The sequence below is a fragment of the Tachypleus tridentatus genome, chromosome 9 (assembly GCF_004210375.1).
Source record: "Tachypleus tridentatus isolate NWPU-2018 chromosome 9, ASM421037v1, whole genome shotgun sequence".
NCBI lineage: Eukaryota > Metazoa > Arthropoda > Merostomata > Xiphosura > Limulidae > Tachypleus > Tachypleus tridentatus.
The window spans coordinates 34,385,103-34,401,074 of NC_134833.1; the positions used below are offsets into that span (position 1 = coordinate 34,385,103).

The 15,972-nt window shown below is 31.6% G+C and overlaps 1 protein-coding gene across 1 annotated transcript in view; it reads left to right on the forward strand.

Annotated features, from left to right (window-relative positions):
- The window catches only part of LOC143225037 (dual 3',5'-cyclic-AMP and -GMP phosphodiesterase 11A-like), a 154,619-nt gene extending 139,008 nt beyond the window's left edge, over window positions 1-15,611 (forward strand). Inside the window, exons 16-20 of the mRNA XM_076453700.1 lie at window positions 1,783-1,883; window positions 6,909-7,050; window positions 7,659-7,733; window positions 10,340-10,423; window positions 12,095-15,611. Coding sequence (XP_076309815.1) covers window positions 1,783-1,883; window positions 6,909-7,050; window positions 7,659-7,733; window positions 10,340-10,423; window positions 12,095-12,235 — 543 coding nt within the window. The 3' untranslated portion in view covers window positions 12,236-15,611. The remainder of the gene's footprint in view (window positions 1-1,782; window positions 1,884-6,908; window positions 7,051-7,658; window positions 7,734-10,339; window positions 10,424-12,094) is intronic.
- The last annotated feature ends 361 nt before the right edge of the window (window positions 15,612-15,972 follow it).

Here is a 15,972-nt window from a genome sequence, read left to right on the forward strand (position 1 = left end):
ATAAATGGGTATTTTACTAATGAATGGGTATTTTACTAATGAATGGATATTTTACTAATGAATGGATATTTAACTAATGAATGGATATTTTACTAATGAATGGATATTTTACTAATGAATTAATATTTTACTAATGAATGAATATTTTACTAATGAATGGGTATTTTATTAATGAATGGATATTTTACCAATGAATGGGTATTTTACTAATGAATTGATATTTTACTAATGAAAGGATATTTTACTAATGAAAGGATATTTTACTAATGAATGGGTATTTTACTAATGAATGGATATTTTACTAATGAATGGGAATTTTACTAATGAATGGATATTTTACTAATGAATTAATATTTTACTTATGAATGGATATTTTACTAATAAAAGGATATTTTACTAATGAATGGGTATTTTACTAATGAATGAATATTTTACTATTGAATGGATAGTTTACAAATAAATGGGTATTTTACTAATGAATGGATATTTCACTAATAAAAGGATATTTTACTAATGAATGGGTATTTTACTAATGAATGGAATTTTACTAATGAATGGATAGTTTACAAATGAATGGGTATTTTACTAATGAATGGATATTTTACTAATGAATGGGTATTTTATTAATGAATGGATATTTTACTAATGAATGGGTATTTTACTAATGAATTGATATTTTACTAATGAAAGGATATTTTACTAATGAAAGGATATTTTACTAATGAATGGATATTTTACTAATGGATGGATATTTTACTAATGAATGGGTATTTTACTAATGAATGGATATTTTACTAATGAATTAATATTTTACTTATGAATGGATATTTTACTAATGAATGGATATTTTACTAATAAATGGGTATTTTACTAATGAATGGATATTTAACTAATGAATTAATATTTTACTTATGAATGGATATTTTACTAATGAATGGGTATTTTACTAATGAATGGATATTTTACTAATGAATGGGTATTTTACTAATGAATGGATATTTTACTAATGAATGGGAATTTTACTAATGAATGGATATTTTACTAATGAATTAATATTTTACTAATGAATGGATATTTTACTAATAAATGGGTATTTTACTAATAAATGGGTATTTTACTAATGAATGGGTATTTTACTAATGAATGGATATTTTACTAATGAATGGATATTTAACTAATGAATGAATATTTTACTAATGAATGAATATTTTACTAATGAATGGATGTTTTACTTATCCTCCGTTATTGGCGGTGGCGTAAAACCAACAAATAAATGTTCACCATTCTTGATGTTTCATCCTCAACCACAACAATAGTCACCCTACAAACACTATATTAGGATAATGGAGTAACTTGCATTATTGGTTTTTCTATTTAAGTTGAAATATTATATTAATAATCGTTTGTTAATTTTCACACTCGTAAAGTATAAAATTTCTTTTTTACTTTTTCAGTGAGATCATAGAGATAACGTACTGCATTAAGATTTCAACATAAACACATTTATGAAAAATACAGTATGTTGATTTATCGTAGTCAGTGTATGCTTATTAGAGCGTTGAAATACAATTCACCGGGAGATTTGACTTATAAAATTGCACTACTTAGCGTATATGTAAAATTATCTATCTATCTATATCTATATATTATATATATATCTACGTGTGCACAGTATGTTGAGGTTTCTATGCTAAAGATAGTTCATATTTTAACCGTTAGATGGCAATACAGTACCTGGAGTTAAGATTAATTAAACTAATTTATTTCTTAAATCTTTTCCAGGGTCACAACATATTTTCACTTCTTTCTGCTGATGACTACAGCCGGGTCATGAATATCTTAAAACACGCTATTTTGGCGACTGACTTGTCTACGTATTTCCAGTAAGTTTCATTTGAATGATTCATAATCAAGACTACATAAAGTGTTCTTTAATGTTATTTCAGGCTTGAAATTTCAAATGCGAGAGAGAGGGTAAGGGTTGAATGCAAACATGGTAAGTCTATAAATTATATAAGTTATTATCACGTATAGCATTAATTAACCAAAATCAACACCAGTAGTAATTCACAACAGTGTTACTTTAATTGCTTTGAACTGTTGCAACCATAGTTTAGTGATATTAGTCAAATAAGCGTCAGTCTGTTATAGCAACAGAGCGAAATGAGCTTGTAAAGTGTGGTAATGAACGTGTAAGTAATTAGATCGAAACGCCAGCAAAATATGAGCACTGAGCTCTAGTTTACACATTTGATTTTGTACTTCAAAAATGTAAACACTATTAGCTTAAATTTCGTCTTCCGTTAGTTCATTGGTAACTGCCTGGATTTACAATGCAAAGATGCTTGGCTCAGTTCTCTGCTGTGGATAGAGGGTAGGTAGCCCATTGTGTAGCTTTGCCTTAAAAAAACCAACAACCAGGAGTGTTAAGAGTTGTAAATTTAGGTGTGACAGGATTTTGTTACACGTAGGTAGTTCTTAAAAATATCCAATACTGGAGTCTGTTATCGTTGGTAAAAAATATGACTTGCAAACTGTTAGAGAAAGTAAAACGTATTATAGTATATAACGCCTTATACAACGTGATCTGTCGATGCACAATATAAATGACATTAAAAATATCACAAGATTCATAATAATTTTTAACACATCGTTCTTAACTGGTTGTGTACGTATTTGCAGTAAGAAGAAATAACAGCTTAGTACCGGAGATCATAATTCTTAAAACTTTTCTTGTGATGTATGAATCGAACAGTTTGTTAGAAGTAAGCAATAAAATAACACAGTTTCTGAAAGCAAAAGATTAAATAAAAATGACCTATGATGACATATGATAAACTTACAAGGTAACATATGAGATTGTAACAAATAGCACACACTATGAACGAAACGATATCTGAGAAGCATATTTCTTTTCCAGCTTTAACTGTTAATGTATGACAATCTTCAAAGCTGACTGATGGCCCGTCTTTCCTGACAATCCTCCAATCACGATGGTGTTTAGCGCCGGTCATAACTAAGTTTTCTGAGCCCTAATTTTAAAATTGGTTGAACAACATTTAGTGAAAAACGGCCACGAGTGTGATTCATTCAAATGGGTATTTCATTATCAGTTACTACGTTATTAAATGAGCTAAGATTCCCTGATCTCAACATTTATTTTGTTTCTTTTAGAATAAAGCCACACTAGGTGTCTTTTGCTGTGTCTACCGCAGGAATCGATCCCATGATTCCATCATTGCAAGTTCGTAAAATTACTGCTGAATGATCGTGGTGGTGTGGGCATATTCCTTTATAAAGTCTTTGCTTAATCGCTTCAAGCCTTCGTCAAACTCGATTGTTGTTTTCTTCACTCATTTCAGAGTTATGTCCGATTGGCAAGATGTAGGCGGTTTGAAAAATTAATTTATCTAATTCGAATCATGCCAGATTTATGATTACAAACCGTAGTGCAATTGAAGTTATTTTTGTGTGTGTAGAACGTACATGCAAGATGGACATTGTTTCATCCAACAATGTGAGGAAATTTTCGAAACTACGACTGATATATTTTTGACTGGAATGTCTAATGTCCTTTTCTTTTAGGAGAATACTACGCTCTAGTTTAACGAGAAACAAAATATCTTCGACGAAGAGGTTGTTGTTTTTTTACTACAATACTGCTTGGGACAAATATATGTCTTTAAAGAATATTCATTTGTGTTTAATGCGTATTAAAGGACAGAACTACGTTTTGGTTGTTAACCTAATCGGTTTGACACTAGTTTTAGTGATAACAATCTGCAAGTCTACAGCTTACAAATTGTGGTTAATATTAAGTTTTTAAGATCTGTTCCATTCTAAACTGTTATCATTTAATAATAACAATGTTAGTCTTTACATTTATTTATTTATTCACCGGAACAGGAATCTGAAAATTCGTACAACTGCTACTAACAAAAACAAAACAGTATTCCGTCAATGTTTGTTTTGGAATTTCGCACAAAGCTACTCGAGGGCTATCTGTACTAGCCGTCCCTAATTTAGAAGTGTAAGACTAGAGGGAAGACAGCTAGTCATCACCACCAACTCTTGGGCTACTCTTTTACCAACGAAAAGTGGGATTGACCGTCACTTTATAACGCCCCGACGGCTGGAAGGGCGAGCATGTTTGTCGCGACTCGGGCGCGAACCCGCGACCCTCAGATTACGAAGCGCACGCCTTAACGTGCTAAGCCATGCCGAGCCAAGTATTCCGTCAAACAAAACAGTATTCCGTTAAACAAAAGTAGCCCAGTAACTGGCCATAGGTGATTCATTTTTTCTTCTCTATTTTTTTAATTCAAGATTAGAAACAGCTGTCCACAGTTGAGTATCTCCCCGCCAAAACTTAACAAATATGATTTTCCTCCACAGTTACTGGCTTCAGTGGGGGACAGAAAAGTCTACGGATTTACAACGCTACAATTAGGGTTTTCGACTCCCATCTGTGGACATAGCAGAGAGCCTCATGTGGCTTTCCTATAAAAAGCACTCGCACACTCCATAGTTACTAAAAAGTTGGTTCTTTTTATTACTTGGCCTAAACTCGGGTTCCAATACCCGTAATGGACACAACAACATATAGCTCGTGCTTAAAACCAAACTGTAAATTAAAAATAATTTAATTAACTTTTGTGTATAATACGTATTTCTGTGGTTGTAAATACGTTTCTAGCTTTTTCTGCCCCTCCAGCCCCTAGTGACACAGCAATATATTTGCGATATTTTAACGCTAGAAATCTGGTCTCGATATCCATGGTAGGCAAAACGTAGATAGCAAGTTATCTTTGTGCTTAACTACTAACAAGGTTTTCTGTTACCTCAGTCACCTCTCAACCTTCTCGTGTGTCATTCTAGTTTTCTGTTATTTGATCGAGTTTCTCAGCCTTCATAAACTGCTACTTAAGGTTTTGTAGTAATGATTGATATTCCCTTTGTAAATATCTCGTGCAAACTTTTGTTCAATTAATCCACCACGTTCACAGCTGCCAGCAAGAATTTGTAAAGGTATATTAAATAGTACATTTATTAACCATGACAAACCTAGGCATAGAACAACCAAGGGACTCAGAAGTCACTGTCTCACAGTTAACGTATTTTGTTCAAGTCAATGGTATTTCCACATTGATTGTCTTACTGATTTTATGTCCAGTTTTTTAAAATGTTTCAAGGCAAAAATAGCTCACGAAGTTTCCGGGAAAGCCAGCTAATTCTACAAATATCCAACTAAATGCATTTTCCCCAAACTTCATAAAACTGTCAGCAGTTGCCCTCTATTAACCTCTCCTTATTATCTATCTAATTACTGAGGTCTCCAAGAAGCAACTTTATACACATGTATTTCTAGTTTAAGTAACGAGAAGTAAAATTAAATTAGTAGTTTACAGCAATATGTTTAATACAGCAATAACCTCACACTCGGTTACCAAATGTTTGACTGACGTGTGTTTTATTTCAAAAGGAAAATATGAGCTATTTTGAGTCATGCATAAATTATCACTGAACATTTTGTACCATGAATAAGACGAAGGATATATTTTAAAACATCAAACCTCAGTTTTTTTCCCAGAGACTTAGAGAAAGAAAGATACACCATCACACATTTTTCATAAACTCGAATTTAAAAACATTTTGAGGAAAGATTAATTACTGTTTAACAAATCAGAAAAAAATAATAATTTAAATTTAAATCATGAATTAAAATATGTCGCGTTTGAAAACTAGTCGTCACGATTGTTCACATACGAATGTAAGATAAGAACAATGTTTTAAAAGGTGATTTATTCCGTATAATCGTATGTTTGTGCCATGAAAGACGAGAAACACATTTGACCAAAGCGTATCACAAAAGTAGATTTGTGATTTGTAGGATTTTCATGTGGAATTGATTGGAATTTTAAAATACTTTCTCTGTAAGGTTTTTTAAAGTATTAAATAACTTGTCATGCGATCAGAAATGCAAATGATTTACATTTATTATATGCTATCTTAATATCGAGTTGTCTCACACATGATTTTCTCATTGATATGAATAATTGTTTAAAGTGGTCAGATTTTCAATGAATAAAAGACAACTTTGTTTTACTCTAGTGAAATACCATAGGAGAACGAAAGCCAATCATACAGGTCCTTAGCAGAATATGGAACAAATTAAAATATTATACATAATACAAACAGAGACAGGTTATCTGCAACTCCTGTTATGTAATGATGGTTAGATATCTACTCAAAGACTCTATCATATGTTCGCACCTGCATCTGGACCTCTGCTTTAGGAGCTGCTAAGGTTCCGCTGGGTTTTATCGACACTCTGGTTTTATATATGTAATATTGGTGCCAGTCTGACATTGAAATTTGATGTGAACGTACTCTATATTGAAGTTAAATATCATAAACTCTAAAGGTGTAAAAGACCTGCCATGCCCTGATGGTTATGACACTTGACTCGCAATTCGTGGACCGCAAGTCGAATTTTCTCACTGAACGTACCTGCTCTTTCAGCCGTGGAGGTATTACAGTGTGACGAACAATTCCAATATTAGTTGCTGAGAGAGTAGTCCAAGAATTTTCGATGGGTAGTATTCACTAGTTGCATTCCCTTTAATCTTATACGTTCAAAATTAGGATCAGATGGCATTCCTTTGTAGTACGTTCGATGACAGAGATTCGAACCCATCAGCCTCAGATTGCGAGTGAGACACCCTAACCACCATGCCATGCCACGAGGTAGATAAATAAGTGTGAATATTTTATATCATATGACAATTCAGGGTTATACATACACAGATATCATTCAAAATAGTTACATAATTTTTTTTTTCACAATCTAGGCAAGTATATGATAGAAATTGCGTTAGGAATTTTATTAAAGTGGATGTTTTTCTTAGGTTACGAGGAAAATTCTTTTCTTTTGTAAACAATGGAACGTATAACTGGGATTTTGAAGACCACAGAGAGATACTACGTAGTATGTTGATGACAGCTTGTGATCTCGGAGCTGGCACTAAACCATGGCACGTTCAAAGAAAAGTATGTAACTCCTTCAATTTTAGTTAAGTGAAAATATACTTTGTGATAGAAATGAAATAAGCATTAGAACGGTCTAGGATTGATTAAATAGAAACGTTTCTTTCTTTAAAAGATCTAACTCCTTAAACCTTGTGGTCAGGTACGGCCTAAGTGTTTGAGTGCCAGACTGCCTATTGAAACGTTTAGTATCGTTCTACTCGTTCATTTGTAAGGGCTTTAATCTCGTTATTCGGTTAAGAGTAAGCGTATAAGACACGGAGAATGCTGCTGACTGGTTGTCTTCCTTATGGCCAGCAGCTCACAGTTAAAGACAACTGTCCATGAACTTGACCGTTCATTTTAGTCCACGTATCGCTTAAGGTGCTGTAAACTGTTCAATTAAAATTAGTAACCCTAGACCATTGAAAAAAAACACAACAAAAACACTTGCAAAAAATATATTGTTATAAAGCAACTATTAATGTTTCTTTCTTATTTCAGAATAGCAAAATATCTCAAAACTCTCTGATTATTTGTAACAGAATCGCTCCAAATATATAGATTCTTTCTAGTTTCTTGTTTTGTACTTCCAATCTCCTGATTTGCACATTATTATGTGTTGTTTTTAGGTGGCAGAATTAGTTACAAACGAATTTTTTGAGCAAGGAGACAAAGAGAAGAAACAGTTGAAAATTCAACCTCCGGTAAGCTAGGGTTTATATATAAACCATTCTTACATATTATAATTTATCTCGGACAAATCTCCGATTTATTATGTTACGGGTTACGACTTCAAATAGCCTGAAATCTTAATTTAAATTTAGAAATTAATTAAATGCAGATATGTAACAAGTTTATGATATTTGTCAACAAGATTGATAAACGCAATTTTCTTTCTTAACACAAATATATTTTAATATACAAAAAACAATACAAACTGTAATGACGATTATTAGAAATAATGATTTATATACAGAAGTTTTACAAACTAACAAACAATACCGAGTCTTTTATCTGGTCTGAAATTGAATATTTTTATCGACGTTTCACGATGAGAGAGTTAAAGCTGACATGAGATTGGTACAGTTTTTATAACGGCTAGCTAGCTAGCTGCTTCAGTGAGCACACGTAAATTTTTCACCGACGAAAATATCTAATAATTTGTAGACATACCAACATCCGAAGCTAATTATCTGAAGATCAGCAGTTTATGATGTTTGAAATCTAAAAACTTTGCTGGACAAATACTTGTAGTTCCCAATTAATATGCATTAATTACAGTTATAGCTTCCGAGGCTTATAATATGCTAACTATAGCAAACCAACAATATTAAACTCCCTTTCCGCATGGTGGTTTATAAACGTTAAGACGCGATTTTAGAAATTTTAGTTAACAACAATGCAAAATATACATTGTTGATTTTTACACTCGAGAATATTCTATAAATTTAGAGGATAGGCATAAATTTCGGAAAACATTTAATACTAGTTACACATATTTTGAAATACACACAAAACTAAAACGTAGATATTAAAATGAATGTATAACAGTAAATCCGTTACATGCCCCCCGCTAGTACAGCGGTATATCTCCGGATTTACAACGCTAAAATCAGGGGTTCGATTTCCCTCGGTGGGTTGAGAAATGGTCCTCCAGATTGGGGGTTGTGCAGTAGGCTAACAACCTACTCACTTAAAAAACCAGCCTGTTACCGAAACCGCAGCAATTGCGGCCCTATGTTCCTTAAGGAATCGAGTGCCATATGATGATGATGATGAAATTCATTACATCGTGTAGTGTGATAAAATCCTCCGGTAAACTAATGTTTATATATAATCCTCTCTGAGTGCAGGAAAGTTAATAATTAATGACTTTTTCAAAACAAATGGTTGTTACTACTTCATCCTTATTTCTCCCACGTGTCCACTTAGAGTGAAAATTTGTGTGAAGATAAATTCCATTTGTTGTAATTTAAAGATAAGTCAATTTGTTAGTTCTGCTTCGCTTTTGATTTTAATCATTGTGAGGGAAACATCGTGATGTCATTAGAAACTGGTTAAAATCAAAGATATGGTATACATTCACATGGAAGTTTCTAATAGCAATCAATTTACTTTCTCTTTTTTCCATCTTATTGGTGTTTAGTTTACGTTACTTTGCCATTTTAATAGTGTTTGGTTTACATTCCTATGTAATTTTAATGGTGTTTTGTTTACGTTCCTTTGCCATCTTAATAGTGTTTGGTTTACATTCCTATGTCATTTTAATGGTGTTTAGTTTACGTTCCTTTGCCATGTTAATACATTATGGTTTATGTTTCTTTGCCATTTTAACATTTTAATCATTTTTGGTTTACGTTCCTTTTATTTTTTTGCCATCATTGTGAATGTAGAAAAGACGTTTAATCAAAAATACGATTCACTTTGCGCAGTGATTAATTCAGTAAGTTGAGAAAATTCGAAATTAAAGCACTTTTTTGTTATAAATATTTAATAATAACATAAAGAAAATTTATATTATCGTTTCTACGGCTTTACGTATAAAAATTAACATACTTGGTTTGGATTATTTCAAAGTTAAGTTTCATTTTTGCAACTCAATAGTAACGCTAAGTTTTAGATGAAATAACATTAATTTCGTTTATATTTCTTCTGCAGTCAGTCAATGTAGATGATGTTTGAACCCTTCTTGGTTATACTGACAAAACACCTTTGGAACTGAATGTTTAATTACGGTGTTATAGGTACAATTGGAAGGCAATTTAATATTTTATACATCAAAAGCTGACCCGACAATCGATTCATAATCTGAGGGCCACGGGCTCGAATTTCCGACACACCAAACATATACGCCCTTTCAGTCGTTGGGGCGTTATAATGTGTCGGTCAATCCCACTGCTCGTTGGTAAAAGAGTAGCGCAAGAGTTAGCAGTGGGTGGTGATGACTAGCTGCTTTCCCTCTAGTCTTACTTCGTTAAATTAAGGAGACGTCTGGCACAGATGCTCGTGTAGCTCTTCGCGAAATCCAAAAACAAACAAACAATACATCAAAATCTGATAAATCAGAACTTTTTTTTGTATAATTTATAACAGGAGAACTGGTGATAATACAGCTATGATAAATACTGTATTTTTAAGACATAAAAGAGATTTATTTATTTTTATATCGAGAGTACCATCGGGTTGATTTCTGTTAGTGAAAGTATTAGCTTTTTTATTTAAATGATATAGTAATATACAATAGTATATTTATCATAACTATGTTAAGGTAACTTACAATCATAATACTGTAATATATTTTTGCATTCAGGCTTTGATGGACAGAGAAAAGAAACACGAATTGCCTCAACTTCAGTATGACTGGATTGATTCTATATGTCTGCCTTTATATAAGGTATGCCTTTCAAAAATACAACTAAAATTGTATTTTAAACCAGTGTCATACAATAAGGAAACGCTATTCGTTTAAAGAATGTAAATTAAAAGAATTTTACGAATGACAGCTCAGCATCAAATGAATCAACGAGATCAAATAAGAAATTTAAAACAATGTATATTCAAAGGGTAAAATTACAAGGTTGCGGGTTCTAATCTCTGCCACATCGAATACGTATCCAATGTCATTAGTTGGGGCATCATAATATGACGGTCAATTTTGCTATTAGTTGGTAAAACAATGGCCTTTGATTGGCGGTGGATAGTGTTGACTAGCTGCTTTCCTTCTGTCACTGCCGTTTTGTACTTACGTGCGAAATTCAAAACAAACCAAAAATGTAGGAATATTTTTGTTTGTTTGTAGTTAATCACAAGGCTACACAGTGGGCTATCTTTACTCTGCCCACCATTTTATCGAAATCGGTTTCTAATGGTATAAGTCCACAGACTGTCACTGTAGAGCAAACACAACAGAGATATTAGGCTAAATGATCATTTTTAGCTCTCTACTCTACAGGTAAAGTATTTATTCTTTGCTTCAAGGTGTTATTTTTCATTATATAATACACCTTCTTTGCACGTTACTTCGTAATTTCTTTATATTATATAGGGTATTAACCCATAAGACTATTTCTGAAAAGCATTAAGTTTATATATTTTCAGGCTTGTACACACAAACCAACTCGTCATTGTTAAGTGTTAACGAGTTTAATTTATTAACGTTTAAAAATGTTGTCATTTATTTTGGTTTTTAAATTAACGTTTTCCTGGTTATTAGCGTATCTCTAAAGTCTAACTTTTTCACTCAGGAAAAAAGGATGATTTAAAACAGATATAAATTCATAGTTACGTTTATATTTCCAGGTGTTTTTTATACAAATAAGATGTTGTTTTTATTAATATAAATTATGGAAAACATTGTACTTACTTATAACTATGAAGTTTCAAATGAACAATATATTTTCTCCTATGAATAAATAATTATTAACTCGCTTTTTTATCGTATTACTCGTTAATCCACTTTATTTTATTGTTCCTTTGCTTCACTCGTTAGCTCACATTACTCTATCGTAGCTTTACTTGTTAACCCATTTTAATATGTTGTTGTTTTACTTGTTAACTCACTTTAATGTATTGCTGTATTGCTCTTTACCGTACTTTAATGCATTATTGGTTTACACTTTGATGTACTTTAATGTACTGTTGGTTTACTCTTTAACGTACTTTAATGTATTGTTGGTTTACTCTTTGACACACTTTAATATATTGTTGGTTTACTCTTTAACGTACTTTAATGTACTGTTGGTTTACTCTTTAACGTACTTTAATGTATTGTTGGTTTACTCTTTAACGTACTTTAATGTATTGTTGGTTTACTCTTTAACGTACTTTAATGTATTGTTGGTTTACTCTTTGACGCACTTTAATGTATTGTTGGTTTACTCTTTGACGCACTTTAATGTATTGTTGGTTTACTCTTTGACGCACTTTAATGTATTGTTGGTTTACTCTTTGACGCACTTTAATATATTGTTGCTCTACTCGTCAACTCACTTTACTGTTGCTGTACTCGTTAATATATCGTTGTTTACTCTGCAACTCACTTTAATGTATTATTGCTTTACTTTAGAGCTTGGTAACTATCAACCCAAGGTTTATGGAAATGGTGGACGGAGCAGAGTTAAATCGGGAAAGATGGGCAGCACTTTCGACACACAGTTTTTCCGTCGAAGAATCCGAAGTTTCTAACGGAAACGTGCCTCAGGTTTAGAAAGAGATTTCATTATCAGCCGGTCAGAAACTCGTCGCTGTTCGTTCTTTTCGTCTGTAACAGGAATTTTAATGTATATATAATTATAAACATTACAAGTGAAGGATAAAAAAGAATGATAATTTGTGTTTAATTCTCTTCAATTAAGTTTTCAGATATAATATTTTAAAATGTAACAAAGAGAACTTGTAACTGCAAAGTAATTTCACAATACATAAAAGAGAAAATTAATTCAGAAACTGTTTCGCAGTTTGTCGACACTGAGAGCTCAGGGTTGTTCTTGTAAACCAATCCGCATTAGTTACCAGCTCTTTCACCAATTTACTTTATTACTTCAGTAACTTCTATTGGTTATGTAATGATACACGTGCTATTACGTAATCTTTTGACCTTAGATATATCTCGAGCTACACTTTTGAAATAATAAAGCGTGTGGTATTTGTTGACAGCTGTTGATAAATGTATGAAAAGTAAAATTACTAAAGGAAGTAACTGTTTATGTATATAAACAATCTTAAGAGTCAGTTTATTAAACTGATTACTATTTAGAATAGGGAATACAACATTTAAATACGTTCTGAAGTAAACCACTGAAACAGAATATTGTATTGTATTGGTGAACTTAATACTCGTAATATTAAATATGTTATTACTTTACATAAGGGAAGGTTACATTTAACATGCATCTCGAGTTAAAATATTGTAATAAAGTACTATTGTATTGGTTAAGGGCTGTAAATAAATCTATAAAAGGCGAAATTTCTATGTTAAATATATGTTAATGTACATAAATGTTTTCATTAATCTGTTTATTAAACATATTATTATTGATATGAGGAAATATTACATTTAACATGTATTTCTGTCAAAATGTTGAAACAGAATAACATATTACATTGGCTAAACGCCGTAGAAAAGAGAAAGATTACTAGAGGACTTGAGTATTTATGTTTTAACAATTACGTTATGAAATAGATTATAATTTATATGAGGAACAATTACTTGTAACGCAGGTTATAATTAGTAAGTGTTGGTACATGGTATTATTATCATTACACTATCTGAAAATTCGTACAATTATGCTAATTGTTTAAAACCTGTATTATAGTTTCCATCTATTTTACACTTCTATGTAACTAAAGCTACTGTCTTATATTTATACATACAAGTATATTTTCTGTCACAAACTCTTATATGTACTTACTATTTTATATTGCTAACAGTTAAAAATGACTAACAAATTACTTAATACATTATTACCTACATTCTTAGCCTAACGCTAGGCTTGTGTAGTTAATTTATCCGCTTAGCTTAATGCTCAGTCTCGAAGTAGCAGTTGTTTTCATTACTGTATTCTTACGTTTGTATTTCTTGTAATTAGTAGCTGTTTTCGTTACTGCATTCTTACGTTTGTAGTTATTGTAATTAGTAGTTGTTTTCGTTACTGCATTCTTACGTTTGTATTTATTGTAATTAGTAGTTGTTTTATTACTGCATTCTTACGTTTGTATTTCTTGTAATTAGTTACTGTTTTCATTACTATATCCTTACGTTTTTACTTATTGTAACTGATAGCTGTTAACCGTTTTATTACTCTTACTGGTTCGAATCAGTAGTTACTTCCATTAGTTAATCTTTTTACTTATCATAACTGTTTTAAACCATTAGCTGTTAACACTAACTTATTTACTGTCTTCATTTTAGAGTACCTATTACTTTATTTACCCTTTGTCTAATCCTCAAAAATTGTTAGTTTTGAATAATACTTGTTTGTACTTAAACTTTGAAGATGTTTCCTAAGTAACAATAACTATTATGGAAAAAATTATTGAAGTTTTTTTTTACAATATCCACACAGACCTTAGTTTTAATTTTGCAAGCCAGAAATATAATACTCAATCTTAAATAATTCTAATATTGTAATTAGTACTAAATATGCCTGTCGAAACTCGCTTAAGGCATAATAGTATTATAAAATAACAGAGTTTAAAATCAATCTGCACGAGAATGTTTATACGAAAAATTGACTTAAATGAAAATGTTCATGAAATATTGCATTGTAAAAGTTTATTTTCAATTAAGATACAGTTTAATTCATTAAAAGTTACAGTGTAGCTAAATGAGACATAAATGGTAGAAGATTATGTGGTAATCCTTGCCAAAATATTGAATCAAAAGCATACTCAATCACGCTGTTCCCCTTTAAGGGAAATTCTCTTAAAACATGATTTTTGTTTTGATTTTCTAATGGAAATATTTACGATACACAAAGGTTACTGTGCGTTTCCTTAGTGACAAAGTATGTCCCAGTTTGTAATCCAATAATTATCGATAAGCGCCAGCTGTAAGGTATGTGGCGAAAACAGTCTCTTCAATTCATTAATCCAATTCGAAACTTCAACCCAAATAATCCGGTAATCCCACAACGTTAGGGAAACGTTCGCTAGGTGGCATATCCATAAAACAGCTTTTAAATGATAAACCGTAAAGCATTTTGACGTGTGCGTATCTTGTTTTCGAAACAGTATGTTTGAAGTACTTTACAACGCTGATACTAAATAAATGTATTTCTGATAATTGTGCGTGGTTGTACGTGTCTTTTAAACTGGTTAAGTCAGGTTCACGTTGCGCAACATCGCGTGGCATCTTAAAAGTAGTATTTTCTATTTCTGTATAACTAATCATTTATAAGCGTCATATTTATTTGACAGTTTGAACTATATTTTAGTTGATAGAAATTGTAGGACATTACAAGTAACCTGTAGCAATGGTTTTTCATGCAATACTTTGAATATTTTTCAGAATAGATAGAGTGCATTTTCATGTGTAAAGAACATTTCAATAACGATTTAATAAAGGAGAAAATTCTGAAAATGTAAATGCTGATTTTACTGAATTAATCCACATATTTTCCAAACAAAACTAAACATCATTTCTGAATAATAATAAAAACAGCCTTTACATTTCATTTGACAATAAAAACTTTATTTCAGCAAATGTTTCGCTCTCTGTCTCCATCAGGGCTCGTATCATAAGAACTCAGCTGAAATGAAATATTTTTATTATCTAGAAGTAAAGACCGTTTTTCTTTCGTTTCCTATTGTCAAAAATGACCAAATTCCTCCAGTATTTTTTACAACTTTTGAGAAAAATAACAACAACAAACAACACAACAAGCTATCTATAAACATTTGTATACATCTCTAGTAAATAACGTTTAATAGTGCCACGTTTGAGTATACTGTTTGTGAATTTTCACGATAATCGTAAATTAACAAGAATCCTGAGTCTAATTTTGTACCTTCATATTGTATGTGATGTGTTTTGAATGGACTTACGAAGTCTCAGAAACGTACAAAACATTTTACACGAATTCTCATTAGCCGTTATTAATTAACTTTTCTGATAAATGACATTAGGTTTATTGCTTAATCATGATATAAAAACGTCACCGAATACCTTCTTCATTGTCTTGTATATCTACTGTTTCCGTACGATTGATTCTGCAACTATGCTTCAGTTAGCACAATAGTCTGTGGAGTCCTTGCCTATGCCTGCTTAAACGTATGTAAAAAGACAATAACATAAACGTGTAATATTAAATGTTCTTTGAAAGATGCATGTAAGCGGTAAGACTATAATCCGAGGCTCGATTTCTTTGTGATGAACAGAACGCAGATAGCGTATTGCGTAGCTTTGTGCTGAAACAAACAATCTCTAAGTGATAAAATTAACCG